Source organism: Anser brachyrhynchus (assembly GCF_964034855.1).
Source record: "Anser brachyrhynchus genome assembly, chromosome: 3".
Taxonomy (NCBI): Eukaryota; Metazoa; Chordata; class Aves; order Anseriformes; family Anatidae; genus Anser; species Anser brachyrhynchus.
Window position 1 is genome coordinate 9,851,405 of NC_137696.1, and position 20,476 is coordinate 9,871,880.

Below are 20,476 nucleotides of genomic sequence, written 5' to 3' on the forward strand. Positions count from 1 at the left end.
ACAGTATAGCTTACAATTGTCCTGGATTGTCTGAGACAGTCCCACCATTGACCAAGTGGTCCCGCGGTGTGGGAGCACTGCTCTTGGAGCTCCCACACCGTGAGACTGCTCCTGCAGCACCTCTCATTGGCACCCTGCTTCTGTATCATACAGGCAGAGCAAGGAAGAGGATGCCAATCAGAGGAGCAAAAAAGGAAGAGAAAAATAAGGGTGGGGGGATGATAGGAAGACAGACATGGAAAGGGAGAAGAAGAAAAACAAGAAGGTTGGGGAGAGGAGAGAGAAACAACAATCAATTAATTATCTTAACCAAACGCACAAACTAATACAACTGCAAGACATTTAAATACTGTTCCTCAGCCTCACCTCTCCTGTAACTGCTGACAGGGACAATAAACCTTGGGTCCCTCATGAAAATACCAGAGCACGGTTAATTTAAGATCCTGTAGATAAAATTTTTCACGCAACTTCTACGTTCCTCCGAGACATCTGCAGACTGATTATTATTTTCTTATATAAATAAATAAGACAGGACAAGTACATTTGATAAAGGACTCTCATTTTCTTTTCTAAGGCGGCACCTTAATATTATCCCCAAGTTTGTCATTTTTTGCCCTTTATAATAATGACATTTCTCCTCCCAGTTTGCTTTGGGGCCCAGCACTCTGGAGATCTAGAGAAGGCCAGTGTCATACTGATTTCATTTTTATTTTGCAGGATTGTGTTAAGCACAGAGTACATGCTAAGTAGTGAAAGGGGGAGCACAGCAGCTGCTCAAAGTCACAGTTATCTTGTATCAAGTATTACGTCAAATTTGTCCTCCTACCCTCCTCCCCATGACAGGGGAGAGCAGAGACAAGAACTGCTGGCTCCTCTCTTTTGACAAAAAGACATTAGAGTAAGTCTTTGTATTAATTTACAGAGAGTCATTTGTAAATCATTGATTCCTTTCCAGAAGGCTGGTGGTGCGTTGTTGCAAACTTTTTCCTACACAACCCAGCACTGCCTGTGTCAGCTGTCAACCATATGCTTGCAGCTCGGCAGGTGACACAATACAGTTCTTTTGATCAAACTCGAGTTGTACAATGACTGTTATTTCTAGAGAGGCTAAGCACTTTGCGTTTTTCTGATATGCCATTCTTATTATGAAGTTACAGTCCTGCAAGCTTATCCTAGCAAATCCCAAAGTTAAAATTCCGTATTATAAAGATGAAAATGTAGCTACAATAAAGAGGAAAATAAAACAGCAATCTTGCACAAAAACGGTCTACTAGGTATCATATCACATTTGAAGCTTACTTGTGTCTATAAGCAGGGAATTAACTTGTAACAATTCACCTTCTAAATATTACTATTTAAAGAAAGAAACAGAGTGAACTTAAAGTCCTTGACCCCAAGAAGCAGCTCAAAGCTATAGTTCCAGCTACTCTCCTCTGGTTTTGGAGTTGGAGCTGGAAACTCTCTCGTTTTGCCTTTATTTTTTTTTAATTTTCTTAAATTAAACTTACTTGTTTAATTTTGTGTTTCTATCCACCATACCTATGAACAACTCACAATTTTCCCTTCTTTCTCAGACACATAATGAAAACACAGCAAGGAGGACACTTCTTTCTGCATTATGCAATGAAGTAAACTGGCAGTTTTTGAGGTCTCGTGATTAACTCACTCCTAACTTAAATGGCCTTTCAGCTTGTAACATAATTTTCAAAATTTGCATAATGTTATCAATCTCAGAGCATGCAGTTACATTTATTTGCAGAGTATGCAAATCCCAACAGATGCACAACCCTTGGTTCATTTTGGGGTCTTCATACAGACATACGACACTATTACTAAGAAAGATTTAAGATTTGAGACTTGGAATATTTTCTCCAGACAACCTTCCCCCTCAAGACTACGAGGTTTTCCCACGTACCTGCCTGAAAGAGAATAGAAAACATCCTCTTGGTTCCCTTCTTCATATCTGAAGGGACTGGGAGAGGCTACTTCAGCAGTGCCTTTGCAGAAAAAGTAAAGCTTTGCGAACTGGCTTCAGTATTACTTGTTGTCATCTCACTCAACCCAGTGCACAGAGATTTCAAGACTCCACATCCTGAAGACCTGCTGATTTAGAACTTTTCCTGGACTCTGACAACTGAGTACTTGTAGGCTTTTAATTTTGTCTGGCTCAATCAGCTGTCACTTTAGACCCTTGTAGGTACAAAGAAAAGACAGCCAACTCTTTTCGGGAAGCTTTTAGAACACGGTCAGACAAATCCTTCATTAGCTGCTGCATTCTTTTGTATTGTCAGAAAAGATGAAATCTGGCACAGCTATGAAACTTGCTTCATAATTCAACTGTCTTTGAGAGAATTCAGCTTCACCCTGAAGCACTCATAATTGGGACTGTCAAGATTCTGTATAAATTGCACACATATTAGTACAACAGTGGCCAAAAGCTGAAGTCTGACAATTGCAGTAGCCAACACATTAACCTCCTCCTTCTGCATCCAAAACCCAGCACCTTTCACAACTTGAAGTCTTATATCAGCACAACACCCTCAGCAACTGCAGTTTGCCTATGTTTCACAACAAAATTTCTGCTTCTAATTATTTGGTCATAAATTCTAGAAATGTATATGAATCAGATGAAGAAAGGTAAGCAAATGTATTTTTGCCTAACCAGCTACATATGAAAAGTATGGTATCTTTTGACAAACTTATCAGAACAGCAAATTCCAAATACTGATGATGACATTATGTTAAAGTAACTGAAACTGAAAGAGTACATAAAAAAAACAGATGAAAAGAATAATTGTGACCCTTTAGGAGAATACATGGTAAGGACAGTAATGAGGGCTTTTTTCCAGCTATTTAAAAATGAAATACAAAACTGTTGATTATATAGCAACAGTACAAAGAAAAAAGATACAGAGAACATTTAAAGCTACCTTCTTGCTCTCTTCAGTTCAGAGCTTATGGGATTGATTATTTCTTCAAATAGGCTACAGTATTTTTGTGTACAATCATTACAAAAATCATTACAGAAATCAGAGGCAATCTCATTGCAGATGAGGTGTCTACCCATTTAATTAGGCCCACCAGCTATAAACAGAGTGGGCAGTGTGGAAACACTTGGTCATACTAGGGCAGCTTCCGGCCTCGGTGTTGGTTTGTCATTTTGGATACCATGAAACACATTTTCTTTGCGTTATGGATTATCAGTGTGACAAACACAAGCCTGTTTCATTTGTCTCATCATGTGCTGCTTTACTATATGTTTTGTTAAGAAGACTGAAAAAGGCAAACTGCCTGTTCGTTTCAGGGTGTGCCTTCCTCCACAGCAATGAAGCATGTTCAGCTGAATCAGCTTAGGCAGTGTAGGACTGCGAAAGCGGACAGACTCAAAAGTTAGGAAGCCTGAAGTGTTTGTAACAGACTGAGCTACTCCTCTGAGAAGCAGGGTACTTGCCTGCATCAGATAGCAGGCCCACAGCCAGGTTTCAGAGCAGGAAAACTTTCTAAGGGCTGTGGTGATTTTTTGTCCTAATATGAAAAAAAAATGATGCTTATATTCATATTTTAGATAACTCACAAGTACAAAACAATTGTAAGCCTGGCTTAATCGGTTAATTTAACTCATTCTACATTTGCTTTTGCATCATCAAAGCAGAATAAAGCAGCTGGAAGGAACAAAGGTTTCTGGTGTAAAACATCTGGCCATCCTATCATTGGCACTTGTTATTTCATGTGTAATAACAATTTAGCAGTATTCTCCCCCCCCACCCCCCCAAAAAAAATTCCTTTTTAAACTCAATCTCAGAATATGAATAGATGTAGATAATTCAGTAGATAATATTCTTTTTTACAGAAAAAAAGAGAAGGAACAAAGACTATATGAGTAAATGAGAAAATGGAAAGAAATATTTTTAAAAGAAGGGAAAGAAATTGTTATGGACCAACATTTATTGAAAAAAAGCATTAAACGTCCTACTATATGTCTTCGTTAAAATGTAACAATGAAAAAAATAAAAGAGGGGGCAACATTTCTCATCTCATCTTCCAGACCCAACATTTGTTCTCATATTACTCAAACACTGAGTGCAAAATTATTAACTATTTTCTGTCCCAACATTAGACAAAAGCAAGGAAACTCATAACAGAAGAGAACATTAACCACTTATAAAAAGAAATTCAATTGAAAGGAACTGCGTGGATTCACGGTTTGAGTCATCAACTGGATACACACTGGTAGCCTCAGCATACAGGTTTTTATTCATATTGTAACTGTCATCATTCAGAGGCCCTAAACTTTCATAAAACTCCATCCCAAAAGGGAAGTAAGACAACCCACGTTACCAATCAATGTCATAGCTCAATATGGAGCAAACTTTGTACAGACCTACTGTGCCTAGATCCAGTTCCAAATTACAAAGGAGAATGTACTTTACTGGTTATAGATCCTCCTGTTCTGTCCCAGCAGTGCTGTACCAGTTGGAGTTTTGACTCACTCACTCCCCTAGACCTCTCTTTCACTGGACCTCACCCTCTATGCTCAGCTCTTCTCTCTGTACTGTCTCCTCTCTTCTCTTCACTACTGTTCTCCTTGCAGCTTTTTTTTTTTTTTAAACACTATAACTCAGCCTAAGGCCAACACGTGCCATGGGAAATTTCACTTTTAACCTGACAAAACCTGGCAACCTGACAAAATTATATGCAACTGAAAATATTTTAATGAAAATGTCACCAAAATCTTTAACTATATAGAATTATAGAATCATAGAATGGTTTGGGTTGGAAGGGACCTTAAAGATCACCTATTTCCAACCCTCCTGCCATGGGCAGGGATGCCACCCACTAGATCAGGTTGCCCAGGGCCTCGTCCAACCCAGCCTTGAACACCTCCAGGGATGGGGCATCCGCAGCTTCTCTGCGTAGCCTGTTCCAGTGCCTCGCCACCCTTTGAGTGAAGTATTTCCTCCTAACCCCTCATCTAAATCTTCTTTTAATTTCAAATCATTCCCCCCTGTCTTGTCATTAACTGACTGAGCAAAAAGAACAGTAATAAAATGGTATTTAAGAGCTCACACTTTCACAAATGCCCTGTTGAAGACATGCATAGCTACACATACCTAATTAGTATGTGTAGGAAAGAATGTAACTGCTTATGTGAATAACAGAAGAAAACACAACACTCATAGGTGTTTTACTTACATATGTATTCCCTTTGCCATCACACTAACACATATTGTAGCTTACGAACAGCATTTCAAAAGTTATCTTGTGAACTTTAAAATTCCTGTCATATTTCTAAAGACTAGTTTTAGTTGAAGGAAAAGAGATTCAAAAAAAATGCAATCCACATTTGGAAATTAATGCCTTTGTGTGACATACCTCTCTTCGACTGAAACTTCCTTCAGCTGTTGATGTGGTTTTGTCCCTTCCATTTCTCGGATGCTTACTGCATATATCTTAGTGGTATAGTCAATTGCTTTTTCTCTTGCAACATCACTATCATACCCTTAGAAAAATAAAACATAAAACAAATTACCAATGTTTCATAGTGGAAGACTACAAAAGAAGATCTACACCACCAAAAGAAAACAATCCTACCAAACTCTCCCTATACTGAACTTTAGCACGTGATTTTATTTTTTTTTGCCCACTTCAAGCTAAACATTCGTGTGAGTTCTGTGGAATGAAGACCATTAAAAATGTGTGTTACATAATCCTTTTTACCTCCATCTTCTTCTGCATCTGTGTCTGATTCTTCACTATCAACCAGCTTACTCTCCTGAATGCCCAAAAATTCTCTGGTCCAGATCATTAAAGCTGTATCAGCACCACCTACAGTCAGCAGCACAGAATCATTGTGTAACCACCGAACATTGGTTACCTGTGCACTGTGACCCACATACTTCTTGAATTTTGCATGTTGGCCCTGTAGTACAAAGAATTTGTGTATTAGCAGTCTGATGTATTATGTGCATCACCTTCCCTAGATCCTTTTCTACTACAGTTTCTAATCTGAGAAATAAATACACTTATTACCATTACTGGATATGAAAAAAGCTTCACAAAACCAAAGTCATCTCCCGTAGCTAGTAGCGTTCCATCTTTTGTAAGAGTAGCTGCATTTACAACGGTGACATCACTGTGCATGGGCCAAATTCCTTCACATGTAGGACCCAGAACACATGTCCAGGTGTCCCACTCAATCTTCTCTATCTGCAATCAAAATTTCACCCAAAGAAGTGATCTTAATATACCCCGAAAACACAGTTTTAATGCTTATATTGTTTGTATGTCTGATATTAACTATTTTAAAAATGTTTTTTAGAAAGCGTTCACTGTTTTCAGCTAGTTAGCACAAATTACACTTCTTTATCAAAAGGCTTAAAAGCAACTTTAAACATTCTCACTTTCCCTAGATAAACATGATCTGGATACAAATCTTAAAGATTTTCTGAGGCACTAAATATTGGCAATTTTGTAGAACATTTACGCATCACAAATAATCAAGAGGACTGAAAGCTAGGTCGTACCATTTAAAGGTGGTTTATGAACTGCATGCACACTGATTACATAGAAAACAGGTGAGTGTTCAGGAAAGAGGATTTGGGGAAACAACTGCTATTAAGCAAGCAAAAATAAATTTAGAGATACAAATAAAAACTTTAAAAGTTCTACTGTTTACAAATGCTACGAAAGACACTCTACAGAATGAGTAAGTAATTCTAATTCTAAACACTGTAAATACAGTACCGTGAAAGGAAAAAAAATCCCATTTTAAAGACAAAATATGTTAACTTTCAACTGTCTAGAAAAGTAACTTTTGCAGTAAGAAAAAATAAAAAAAAAAATAAAAATATCCAGTAAGCATAATTCATACCTCAGCAATTCTTATAATATGCCTTTTCCCTCTTGGTGCTTCAAAAAACAGTTGTTCCTTGGCACCAGAATTGACTTGCAACAACTTTCCTGGATATGAAATAAGAATTTATTGTGAATCTTATTCATTATTATGAGTATTATGAACTTTCTTTTTATTGAATGAAGAAGTTTCTGGAAGTAAGCACACAAATTATCCTCCAGAGAGTTATTCATAGCAAAAGTAAAGACAGATGCTTAGACTCACTCTTGTAAGAATTCTACACTCTTGATTTCACTGCAGAGCTAGTGTTTTAAATACCATCCAACAATCTTGAGAAATTAGTCTTGCAGCAAATGTCTACCTTTTGAGAAGAAATATTTCATTTGTGTTTTTATCATCAGAACAGTGGCAATTAAAAAAAGCCTGAGTATTAATTTTCCTAAAAATTTTTCAAGCCAGTTCTGTCAAAAGTGTAAAACATTTTAGGCTCTTATATATTTTGCTCTGCCTAACTAGTATGTAGTCCAGCTACACAAGAAAATGACCTTCAGTATGAAGTTTACCAGACCCATACAGATACTGTCATAATATGAAGATAATCTTGCATGTGATTGATAGTATGCTAGCAGCATTTGTGCATGAAGAAGCACAAAATGCTTTCAAATTTACTCTCTATATTTCTGATACGTTTATTCTCACCAAAAAAAGATCTGAATAGATTCTGAAGGGAGTTTAGCTCCTGTCATTGTCAGTGAACTTCCACAACACTACTGTTAACAAGGTAAGTAGGGCTCAGACTCACAGGTGGTTTTGAACAGAATCATATTATGGTCAGGAAGGCTTATTTGCATGAGCTCATTATCAATCCTGTTAGACTTAATTAGTTGTGACAGTAATGCTCTCTAATTTCATTGCACTGATTGCCTGCCACGTAATGCTCAGCGAAAAAAAGAAATTGGACATAAAAGGTGGAAAAAAAATTGGGCCACACAGTACAAAATTACAGGACAAAGAAAAGCAGTATTATGTTCGTTAAGTGACGGTTTAGTCATATGTTGTTATTAGTGAATTACCTCGTACTCTGGTACAAGTGCTACAAGTGAGGATGAATTCCCTCAGCAAATGTAATTGCACTGAACCCATACAGTGTTCGATGTTGAGAAAGTATTTGTCTTAGTAGTTACAGTTTGTCTTAGTAACTGGTACAAGAATGGTTATCACAGAATCATCTAGGTTGGAAGAGACCTCCAAGAACACCGAGTCCAACCTCTGACCTAACACTAACAAGTCCTACACTAAACCATATCACTAAATGCTACATCTAAATGTCTTTTAAAGACCTCCAGGGATGGTGACTCAACCACTTCCCTGGGCAGCCTATTCCAATGCCTAACAACCCTTTCGGTAAAGAAGTTCTTCCTAATATCCAACCTAAACCTCCCCTGGTGCAACTTTAGCCCATTCCCCCTCATCCTGTCACTGGGCACGTGGGAGAATAGACCAACCCCCACCTCTCTACAGCCTCCTTTAAGGTACCTGTAGAGAGCGATAAGGTCACCCCTGAGCCTCCTCTTCTCCAGGCTGAACAATCCCAGCTCCCTCAGCCGCTCCTCCTAAGACTTGTTCTCCAGACCCCTCACCAGCTTCGTTGCCCTTCTCTGGACTCTCTCAAGCACTTCCATGTCTTTCTTGTAGCGAGGGGCCCAAAACTGAACAGAGTACTCGAGGTGCAGCCTCACCAGAGCCGAGTACAGGGGCACAATCACTTCCCTAGACCTGCTGGCCACACTGTTTCTGATACAGGCCAGGATGCTGTTGGCCTTCTTGGCCACCTGAGCACACTGCTGGCTCATATTCAGCTGACTATCAACCAATACTCCCAGGTCCTTCTCTGCCAGGCAGTTTTCCAACCACTCATCTCCCAGCCTGTAGCTCTGCTTGGGGTTGTTGTGCCCCAGGTGCAGGACCCGGCAATTGGCCTTGTTGAACTTCATACAGTTGGCCTCAGCCCAGCCTATCCAGATCCTCCTGCAGAACCTTCCCACCCTCAAGCATATTGACACATGCACCTAATGTGGTGTCATCTGCAAACTTACTGAGGGTGTGCTCGATCCCCTCATCTAGGTCATCAATAAAGATATTAAAGAGAACTGGCCTAGTACCGAGCCCTGGGGGACTGCACTAGTGACCGGCCTCCAACTGAATTTCACTCCATTCACCACAACTCTTTGGGCCTGGCTATCCAGCCAGCTTTTAACCCAACGAAGCATACACCAGTCCAAGCCACGAGCAGCCAGTTTCTTCAGGAGAATGCTGTGGGAAACGGTGTCAAAAGCCTTACTGAAATCAAGGTAGACTACTTCCACAGCCTTTCCCTCATCCACTAAGCGCGTCACTTTGTCACAGAAGATCAGGTTCATCAAGCAGGACCCAACTTTCATAAATCCATGCTGACTGGGCCTGATTGCCTGCTTCCCCTGCAAGTGCCGCGTGATGACACTCAAGATAATCTGCTCCATGAGCTTCCCCGGCACCAAAGTCAGACTGACAGGCCTATAGTTTCCCAGGTCTACCCTCCGGCCCTTCTTGTAGATGGGCGTCACATTTGCTAGCCGCCAGTCAACTGGGACCTCATCTGATAGCCAGGACTGCTGATAAATGATGGAAAGCAGCTTGGCCAGCTCTTTTGTCAGTTCTCTCAGTACCTTTGGGTGGATCCCATCCAGCCCCACTGACTTGCGTACATCTAAGTGCTGTAGCAGGTTGCCAACCATTTCCTCGCGGATTATGAGGGCCACATTCTGCTCCCCATCCCCTTCCACCAGCTCAGGGTGCTGGGTATCTAGAGGACAACCGGCCTCGTTGCTAAAGACTGAGGCAAAGAAGGCATTAAGCACCTCAGCCTTTTCCTCATCTCTTGTCACTAAGTTCCCCCCCGCACCCAGTAAAGGATGGAGATTCTCCTTAGTCCTCCTTTTCATGTTTATGTATTTATAAAACCATTTTCTGTTATCTTTAACAGCAGTAGCCAGATTGAGCTCCAGATGAGCTTTGGCCTTTCTAATTTTGTCCCTGCAGAGCCTTATAACATCCTTATAGTCCTCCTGAGTGGCCTGCCCTCTTTTTCAAAGGTCATAAACCCTCTTTTTCTTCCTAAGCTGTCACCACAACTCTCTGTTCAGCCAGGCCAGTCTTCTTCCGTGCTGGCTTCTCTTTGGGCACATGGGGACAGACCGCTCCTGAGCCTTTAAGATTTCCTTCTTGAAGAGTGCCCAGCCTTCCTGGACTCCTCTGCCCTTCAGGACTGCCTCCCAAGAGACTGCCAACCAGTGTCCTGAACAGCTCAAAGTCTGCCCTACGGAAGTCCAAGACAGCAGTTTTACTGATCCCCCTCCTGACTTTGCCAAGTAGAGAACTCTACCATTTCGTGGTCACTGCCCAAGACAGCTCCTGACCACCACATCTCCCACCAGTCCTTCTCTGTTCGTGAACAGAAAGTCCAGCGGGGCACCTCCCCTGGTAGGCTCACTAACCAGCTGTGTCAGGAAACTATCTTCCATGCTCTCCAGGAACCTTCTAGACTGCTTCCTCTGAGCTGTACTGTAGTTCCAGGATATGTCTGGGAAGTTGAAGTCCGCCACGAGAACACATGCTGGCGATTTCACCACTTCTGCCAGCTGCCTGTAGAACTCCTCATCTGTCTCCTCATCCTGGTTTGGCGGTCTATAACAGACCTCCACCAGGATGCTTGCCTTGTTGGCCTTCCCACTGATCCTAACCCATAAGGACTCAACCTTATAATTCCCAGTCTCGAGTTCCACAGCATCAAAACACTCTCTAATACAGAGAGCCACACCAGCACCTCTTCTGTGCTGCCTGTCCCTTCTGAAGAGCTTATAGCCAGTCATTGCAGCACTCCAGTCATGGGAGTGGTCCCACCACATTTCAGTGACGACAACCAAGTCATAGCTTGCCTGCTGCACGATGGTTTCCAGCTCCTCTTATTTGTTGCCCATGCTACGTGCATTAGTGAAGACGCACTTCATTTGGGCCATTGCCTTCTCCCCCAGCCCTGACATTGTTTCCCCCTTGCACACTTCTAATGAGCCTCATTTCATCCCCATCCCCCTTCTTACCTAGTTTAAAGCCCTCTCAATGAGCCCTGCCAGTTCCTGGGCTAGTATTAATTTTCCCCTTAGAGACAGGTGGGACCCATCTGCAGTTATCAGGCTGGGTGCCGAGTAAAGCACCCCGTGGTCAAAAAACCCAAAGTTTCTGTGTTGGCACCAGCCTCTGAGCCACGTGTTTATCAGGTGGGCTTTCCTTGTCCTCTCTGTACCCCTCCATGGCACTGTAGGGATGGAGGAAAACACCACCTGTACTCCCGCTCCATCTACTAATCGTCCCAGTCTCCTAAAGTCCTGTTTGATACCCTTCAGGCTTCTGACAGCGATTTCATTGCTGGACTATCAAAAGAGGATAGTAATCAGAGGGGCGAACCAGGTTAGGAAGGTTTCTGGCAATGTCTCTGACCCTGGCCCTAGGGAGGCAGCAGACTTCCCTATGGGTAGGGTCAGGCTGACATATAGGACCCTCTGTTCCCCTGAGAAGGGAGTCGCATACAACAATTACCCTTCTTTCTTTCTTAGTGGAGGCAGTCTTGAGGCATGGAGTCGACTTCCTTGCCCTAAGCATCCTCCTGGGTAGACTTCTGACCTCATCCTCACCCACCAGTCTCTCAAGCTCCAAGGCCTCAAACCTGTTGTGTAAGGGCACCAGGGAAGGTGAGGCCGGTAGGGAGGGGGGTTGCCTGCAACGCTGAGCAGGGACCTGCTTCCATTCCTCTTCATCTCCTACGTCCCCTCCCTCTGCTCAACAGCAACAGGGCAGAAGGTCCAACACTGTTTGGGGTGTCTCACCCTGGTGTCTTTCCTTCAGGCCTTGCAGGGAGTTGCTCCACCAGTCTATTTCCCGCTCACACTCCCTGATGGCCCTTAACCTCTCCACACCCTCCTTGAGCTCTGTCACCAGAGCAATTCCGATATTCCCTCTTGCAAGAACTTTTAAAACTGAATCTCTGGTCAAACATTTTACCTCTTGAGTCCCAGTCAATGTGTGTGATATAGCTAGATGCACCTTTACAAATGCCAACTCTTTTGCTGGTAAGCACATTGTAAATATCCACAAAATTATCATGGGAAGCCACAGCCAGGTATTTTCCTGATTCTGTAAAGAAGAGACATTGAGGTTATGAAGGGCATACATGCTATAATTATTATTGCTATGCATTTTTATTACTGCAGTTGACCCAAAGGCCCCAGGCAGGGGTGGACCCCATTATACAAGGCTACATACAACTATACAGAATTGTAAAGTGTTTAAAGACATGAAGCACACAAAAAGTCAACCCACTTTCTGAACATTCAAACTTATGTCTAGAGTAGAAAAACAAACTCTAAGATAAACACTGCCCTTTCACTTTGCTTTCTAATTATACCTCGTGAAAACTTTATATCTGAGATCATTTCCTTTCTGTGGTGAAAAGATACCATATCTTCAACAGTGTCAGCATTTACCACCAGAAAACTCCCATCATTCAATCCTACAGCCAAGGCTTTCCCATCAGGAGAAAAGGCACAGCATCGTCCACCTATCAAGGAAAATGAAAAGGAGTATCTTAAGGTTTCTGAATTTGTGATTGAGAAACCTATCACAAATTGTAAGTGAAAGGTTTTTTGCATCAAGTATATGCTTTTAAAATGTATTTGTTATTTATTAAAACAAGTTTATCATGTGATAGGAGAACTATGAGAACTATGATTAACATTTTACTAAATGGCAATGTACAGTCTTGTACAGGCTGTTCTTGAGTTGACAACAGTGATTTCATCAGTCTGGAAATCGGTTTAGCTGCAAATATCTCATTTCATTCTAAACTCACCAATTATATAAATATATAAGGAAAACATACAGAAAGGAAATTCAGATAAAAAATTCAAAGACTCATTACAGGTAACATAATCATAAGTCTTTCAGAGATACAACACTTGGAAGCTTCTTTGTTTTATGATTGAATAACAGTTATGCGCTCAGGTAGAGCACATTTAAAACAGAGATGTACTACATTTTCTCCACTTACTTTTTCCCCCCAACATTATTTCTGACCATACAGCTATCCTCATCCACCCCTCAGATCACCTCTCCAAAACATTCAACTTTGTTTTCCCTCAGCTAGTTAGAATTCCTCTGCTCTGGATCTGTCACTGAGAAAGACGCACGTTGAATTTACACCATAAAATTTCCTGAAGGTTATGAATTGAGTAAATGAAATGAGAGTAATTTTGAGAAGGCAGCATTTCAAAACACCTCATCTACTTTTATGCAGAAGAGAGGGCAGGACAACTGTTCATTTTCAGAGAAGCTAATAGTAACATATAAAGTTCATATTGTCACTGAAGACTGATCGTGCTTAACAAGCAAAAAATTTTACATTGGTCTTTATAAGGAAACTTTTTAATGTCAGCAAACGTGCTGGCCTTAAATATTCTTAGGAAGGAAAATGATTCTGAGGTCAAATCATTCCCCCCAGAATCAGAGTAAAACAGATAAAAATTAATTTTATTATTATTCATTACAATGGATTATAACGCTTTCTCTTTCTACACTTGTCACAGACTGGACACAGGCCAAGGACAATTTACTTCCTATGCTTCCAATTTTTTGATGATTGTATCCTCTTCCTACCTCATTAATGTTTGTGATGTGCACTGAGAACAAAGATGGAGATGTCACAGAAAGTGTCATTATTATCACAATACGTGACCAAATGAAGCTTACCTTTTTTGAGTTTCCTCACTGCCAGCATGCGGTGCTGGGAAGAAAGTTCCCAGATTCGAAGTGTTTTATCATCACTCACTGTTGCACAGACAGGCAAGACAGGATGAGCTGCCAAGCCCCAGACTTCTCCTTCCATATGTCCCTAGAGGAAAACATTTAATATGAGGAAGTAATCCATTTGCCTTTATGTAACGTGTTCTAGCACTTGACTTATCTCCCTTTACAAGTCTCAGACAATAAGGCCTTCATCAACTCCTCTCACACATTTTCCACATTCAAAGAGACCTGAATGTCTGGTCTGGTTCCTCTAATAACCACCCGAAAAATTAGTTTCCTTCACTACTGATAGCTGCAATTCCTGTTATACCACTGTACCTCCCTCTTCCAGACTTGAATTGAACAGGAAATAGTTAAGCCCAAGACAGGACTTTAGTACATTTCAGGATTTCACGATGATCTGTCTACAAGGTTTATACAATTTTTTAGAACTTCTCTGCCCAATGTACACAAACTTTGTTCTTTTAATTTTTCCTCAGAACTCACTGAAATGTTTTAATCACTCTTCCTGCATTCTCTAGATTTCCTTCAAGTTACATATAACTTGCTGGCACAGCATTTCAAGATTAAATCATTTCTCACTGTTCTCAGTCTGAATTTCAGCTTGGTAACTGGCTTTTTTATTGAGATAGGAAAATACCATTAAAAAAAAAAAAAGGAAGGAAGTGTCATGGTCTCTTGATTACATCCTATGTATTTTATATTTCTGCTCAAGTTGATGCATGAGAGCATGTAATTTAGTCTGGATGACATTAATAAAACTTCCCTTTATCATAAAACTCACAGCAAAGACATAATTTTGAGGTAATTTTACTATCACATCTCCCTTACTATACTTTTACTTTTACCTTTACTATCACATATTCCCTTACTATTCACATGAAGGGAACTATATTAGGATGAGATTGCAATTCAAAATTACTGTACTAGTTTAAAATAATTTATAAAATAAAACATCTCACTTTTAGGTTACTAATGCTGTCATGCAAACAGTATAAAACTGGAAAATTACTTTATGTGATCAGAACTAGCTGGAAAGAAAAATATCAAAGATAAGAAACATTTTTTGTAAAAAACAATTTAGTTAGCTACAGAAAACAAAAAGTAAAAACAAATTATGATTTAGTAAATGATACATGCAATTTTCTACATATAGACAGCATACTTATTAAAGAGACTAAAACAAAGCAACGTTAGATACATCAAAGGGCATATGCATGTCCAGAATTTATTAACTTAACTTCCCCGAATCCTTTGTCTTGCAAAAAGAGATCTTTTTATACTTTAAAACACATGCAATGACAAGCGCATGTCACTGTAGAAAGATGTTAGAAGTCTAAAACAATTTTTCACAAATATAAGATCCTTCAGAACACACTATATTATTTCAATAAAAGCAAATAAATGGATCCATACTGTCAAAATAAAAAAATACGTTGTGTTAGCTCTGCTCTTCATTTTCCATTTTTATATTGGGTCCTGAACTGAAAAGCCTAAACATCCATTAAAAGTCTCATAAGCATGTGAACTTAATGGACTCTTAGCTTTTAGCTAAGCTTAGCTTTTAGTTTTAGTTTCAGAATTCTGTAATCCACAATGAATCTCAAAGTCATTTACATAAGAAAGCATCAACTTCTGTCTGGGCAAGGAAAGGAATGATGGCCAACAGAATTAATGAAAACAAAGCAAATGAATGGGGAAATCCAATAACGTCTTGTACTTCTACAGGGAATGTTTTGATAGGAAGATCCATATTGTACCTGAACCAGTAGAGTCATAGGACCACTTTTATCAATTTCAAGTATCTCTCCATTTTTAGTTCCCACTAGTATATGCCCATGTCCTAGACTGATGGCTCGAATAGAGGGATTGTCTTCTAAAAGTAAACCTGAAGAATACAAGGACATTCATTTTAGGTTTTTCTTGTGAAATCAAAAAGAGCCTCACCTCACCTGAAGTTTATACCGCTTATATAACTAAAACTTGTTTAAAATCAACCATGAAACATGAGGTACATTTACCTAATGGATTTAATTAATAGTTTGAAGGAGAAGAGCTTGTGCTAGTCTATATTGTGGCTTTGTAAAGATATTTTACTGATTTAACAATGACTGTGTACAAGGGGTTCAGATTCTGCAGCAACATAGACATTATTTCTGTGATTGTGAAAACCACTTTACACACTGATGCCTGGGGAAGTACAATTTAACAGGTCTTTCCAACTTATCAGGACCCCAGTCCTACTATGCGAAACCTGGCCACTTGAGGAAGCAAGTTGCTAAACACAGAACAGATTTTCGAACAGACAAACTCATGCTTGTGGTATTTCTTTTTAAAATAATTTCTTCGGTGAAAACAAAGCCAAATGTCAGGGAATAGAGGAAGAAATAGCAGAATAAAATATAAAACGACAAAGACTAGGTGAAATACAAGTTATTTCAACCAAAATAGAAAAAATCCAGCACACAGTAGTAAGTAGTTTAGTAATATTTCCTTTGTGTTCTGGTAAGATTTGACATCTACTACTGCCATTTTAATAGCCTTCACGCATGTAGTCCTTATTAAACACACTGAAAAATAATACCTTTGGAACTAGCAGATAGTGCTGCTCTTTTAATAGCATACGTCTTCAGACATCTTTCAAACATATCATCCCAAAGTGCCACAATTCCATCTTTTCCACCAGTTACAAACCCCTGTATGATCACAGTACGAAAAACATTTATAAACATCACCACTCTCATATTAACATGTGCCCAAATATAGGAGAAATTCCAAGCACACAGGAGAATTTACACAATTCAAACTTCTGAAGCCTCTTCCTACGAAGAAACCATTTAAGAGGAGAATTATGCCTTTTTTTTTTTTTTTTTAAGATGTTTTCTAGGGTTTTATCCTGTAAAGGTTGATAACCACACAGAGTGCATACTACTGTAAATAGCAATGCAATGCTGGACCATAACATTTTTCTGCATGGGAAAGTAAGCTATGGAAAAACATGTGCTTCATCCTTAGAAGAGGCAGTAGTTGATAATACTAGCTTCCCAAGTTATTGCAAACTGAACAGACTTAACTGATGTTTCAAACTGTTCTAATAATGAATAGGAACTGATTCTTTGATCAATTCCCTTGGTAGATTCCCTTCATCTGTACCAAGCGCAAAACACAGCATAAATCACTAACCAACACAAACGTAAGTGAAGAGGATGTTCAGAGGATAAAGTACCATGATCAGAGAGAAAAACTGATGGAAAAACTAGGAGCAATCAAGTAGGGCCAGAAAGGACTGAGCTGGAGGGATCTTAACTGCCTTTAACACATAAAAATGTTTATAGCTAAATATTATTCTTCTCATGCTAGAGTTTTAGAGCTGAAACGGTAATCCGAGAAAGGATATTCCATTATCAACATCTTAAAATTGCCAGCGGATTTCCAGTAGTAAAACTTAGCCTCAGTCTTCAGAGAAAACCTCAGGTATGTAATATCAATGATATAAATTTGCCACAGTTTCTCTTAAAGATTTATTGATGCATCGGAAGAAAAATACTTCTGATATCTGGAATAATCAACTCAGGAAAACAAAACCTTTGGATACTTGAAGCTTTGCTTGCCTAAGACACACTGATAGTACATATAGATACAAAAATAATGAAGATGAATAGATCACAAAAGACAACAAATACCTTATCCAATGCATGCATTGCAAATACAGGCCCATCATGAGCTTTCACTGTCTTAAGCAACAGCGTATCCTTCCAGATGAAAATGTCTCCAGTAGCTGCACCAGAGAAAACTAAATCTTCTATTCGCCCATATGAAACGCTCATCATAGTTTCCAATTTTCCAGTACTTCCAAATGTTCCTCGTTTTGATGTAAAGCCTCCACCTGCAATATAAACAAATGCAAGTCCTTTTATACTTCAGTTTGTAATCATAGTGCTGTACAGGACAAATGTCTTGACCTCATCATCTCTTGTGACTGCCTAAGACATTGTAGATAACAGAAACACTGAAAAGTTAGTGCACAAGGGACAAACACATTAAGGGAAAAATCAATCTAGTAATGACAGTTTTGAAGCAGTACACCCTGTATTCTTGTTACTTCCATGAAAATGATAAATTTTGGTGAGGAATTGTATAGAAGAATTAACACAATGGCAGGCAAAACACTTTTCACACACAACAGCATGCCAAGCTCCCTTCTTCTCTTCAGAGGTGACCACAACAACACAAAAGATAGTAGAGGTTTGCTTTAGTTGACCACTGGCCACCCGACAATTTGACGGCAGCTTTGCAGAATGAATGACAGGATTTATTCCTCTTCTGATTGCCAGAAAGCCCAACTTTGCCACAGCCGTGTACTTTACTTTGGTTCAGAAAGTAGGTAGGAGTCATATGTACCCATGAATTAGGTGCATATAGACAGAAATAAACTTACAAAATAATATATGCAGCGGTGTCCTTGCTTCAGTCAATTCTATTAAGCAAATCTTATTTCAAAATATATCCTTTTTATTGCAAAGAAATGATTCTTGGAGTAAAAAACTGCTTAATGCAAATGAATGTAATACAATTTGGCAAACAGTAATGCAAGTATATTTCATTACTACAAAAACACCCTAGCTATAAAAAAATGCAGAAAAAAGAGTAAATGTTATTCTGAGGGCACCAGTACAACCTGAACCCCGTAAGTTATGGTGTAAGCCTAGGAACTTCTCAAAACTATCTAATTATTCATTGTCTTGAGTTCTATTTTTAGCTGCCCTTGTGCTGCCTACCTGTGCTGAATTTTACACAGTGAAGATGTTCTCTAAGACCTTTTTACCCATTACTCATGTCGTGTGTATAATAGTCATGAAGAACAAAATACCCAGTCCTGAATAAAAAATATCCTCAGTCAGAAACAGAATCTGTTTTTAAAGAATGAAAAACACATTTTTGTTTTTCATTTTTTATGAATAGAAACAAAATTCCTGCATCTTACAAAAATTGTATTATCTTGCCATCATGATTCTTGCAATACCACATTGTGATTTTTAGCCTAATGGATAAAATATAAATTTCTATAACTGAACTTCTGCACAATACCTGTTTTATCTATTTTTTGTTTTACCCAGCCAAGTATTTTAAGGTCTGTCCTCACACGTTACCTTTCCAGCCTGGCACCTTGCAACATGTGCTTCCATATCTGGAAGACATCTCTGAAGGTCTATCTTGAAGTCGAATGATTGCTGGAGTGTTCCATCAGTATCTGAAGTGCAAGCACTACTTTTTTTTTTTTTTTTTTTTTTTTTAAGCAGTGCACCAGAGGCATCTGAGATTCTTAGTTACCAGCTGGCATTTTCACAATCAGGGCCATATACTGCCTGAGTAAATGAAGGGACTACATGTTCTCTGGGAGCCAAGGATGTTTATTCAGGAAAAATCCTTAATACTATGACTACAGTTAAAAAATAATTAGCTGGAAATTACTTCCAATGAGAAAGGAATATTGTGACATTTATGTAATCAGAGGTAGGTTTTGACACCTCTAGTATTTTGGTAACTAGAAAAACCCTTTATAAATAAAACATATTATTAAACTGAGAACATGATGTCCCTGTATGAAGGAGATATACATCCTCAAATCAATTACATTGAAAACATTCAATGCGATACCTGTTTGCTGCCAAAATTTGATGTGCTTCATCCCAACCGTGACTAGTTTGTCTGCATGATGTGGATTACACTTCACTACAAATATTTTATCTTTATGACCCCTGGAATAAAAATAAAAATAAAAAACATGGCAATGTATTACTTAACATTTCAAACTGATCTGTTTTAAATAAGCATTTCATAGTATCAGACTAACCAAAAACAGTCTTCAGCAATGAGAATCTAATCAACACAACTGTCATACTCTTGGCACAAAAACAAGAGTATGAATCTGTAACACTACGAGGTCTGGCAGATGAGTCACGGAAGCTGTCTACATTCTCTCTGCCATCATTACCCTATCTAACAAAAAGTACAGAGCCATATTTCTAATCTGCAAGAGTTTAGCCTTGGGAGTCTGACCAACAGAGCTATCAGAATGTACCTGAGTATAAAACACGTATGAATTAGACTACAGAAATACGGTGAATAAAAATTGTCTCCCACTGAATTTCAGTTCCATCAAGTCATGATGAAGAGGCAGGCAACAAAGGTCAATGCAATTAAGAGAGGGTATAAAGGGCATCATAAATAATTAACTGGATAAGAACTCAGTTTATAAATCTTTAAAATAGTCTATCAAAAAAAAACCAAGGAAGTCTCAAAACTACTGTGCTTCCAAAGGAAAAGTAAATTATAAAATTATAATTTAGAACACAGTTCATTCAGCAGTATATACAGCTTCAAATTTAGTTCTTGGGTAATGTTATCCTTGCTGGAGTATACATTTATGGAAATCTGTAAGATTAAGTTTTACATTTACGAAAATATTCCTAGATACAATGCAGTAATTATTTCTATTTCAGTATTTTATAAAACACCAAGAACAAAAATTACCAGTTTTTCAGCCTGAATTTTCAGGTTTTGGTTATAATATATGTGATTTTTGTCAGACAGGTTTAGCAAAAAAATAAATAAAAAATCACAACTCTGATAATCTTCTTGGTTTGAATATTTTCTTTTGCTGAGTCAGTCTAGACAAAAGCCAATCCTTTACTCCTTTGACATTTGAAGTACATTTTCTTGCAATTC

The 20,476-nt window shown here is 39.0% G+C and overlaps 1 protein-coding gene across 10 annotated transcripts in view; it reads right to left on the minus strand.

Annotated features, from left to right (window-relative positions):
* EML6 (EMAP like 6) overlaps positions 1 to 20,476 on the minus strand; it is a 136,338-nt gene that overhangs the window by 23,391 nt on the left and 92,471 nt on the right. For all 10 annotated transcript variants that reach the window (XM_080587486.1, XM_080587484.1, XM_080587483.1 and 7 more), the window contains 11 exons: positions 19,406 to 19,506; positions 17,431 to 17,633; positions 16,332 to 16,443; positions 15,508 to 15,635; positions 13,691 to 13,832; positions 12,351 to 12,503; positions 11,948 to 12,079; positions 6,872 to 6,960; positions 6,031 to 6,207; positions 5,719 to 5,920; positions 5,374 to 5,500 (listed from right to left, as the gene is read on the minus strand). In XM_080587486.1, the coding sequence (XP_080443612.1) occupies positions 5,374 to 5,500; positions 5,719 to 5,920; positions 6,031 to 6,207; positions 6,872 to 6,960; positions 11,948 to 12,079; positions 12,351 to 12,503; positions 13,691 to 13,832; positions 15,508 to 15,635; positions 16,332 to 16,443; positions 17,431 to 17,633; positions 19,406 to 19,506 (1,566 nt within the window). The remainder of the gene's footprint in view (positions 1 to 5,373; positions 5,501 to 5,718; positions 5,921 to 6,030; positions 6,208 to 6,871; positions 6,961 to 11,947; positions 12,080 to 12,350; positions 12,504 to 13,690; positions 13,833 to 15,507; positions 15,636 to 16,331; positions 16,444 to 17,430; positions 17,634 to 19,405; positions 19,507 to 20,476) is intronic.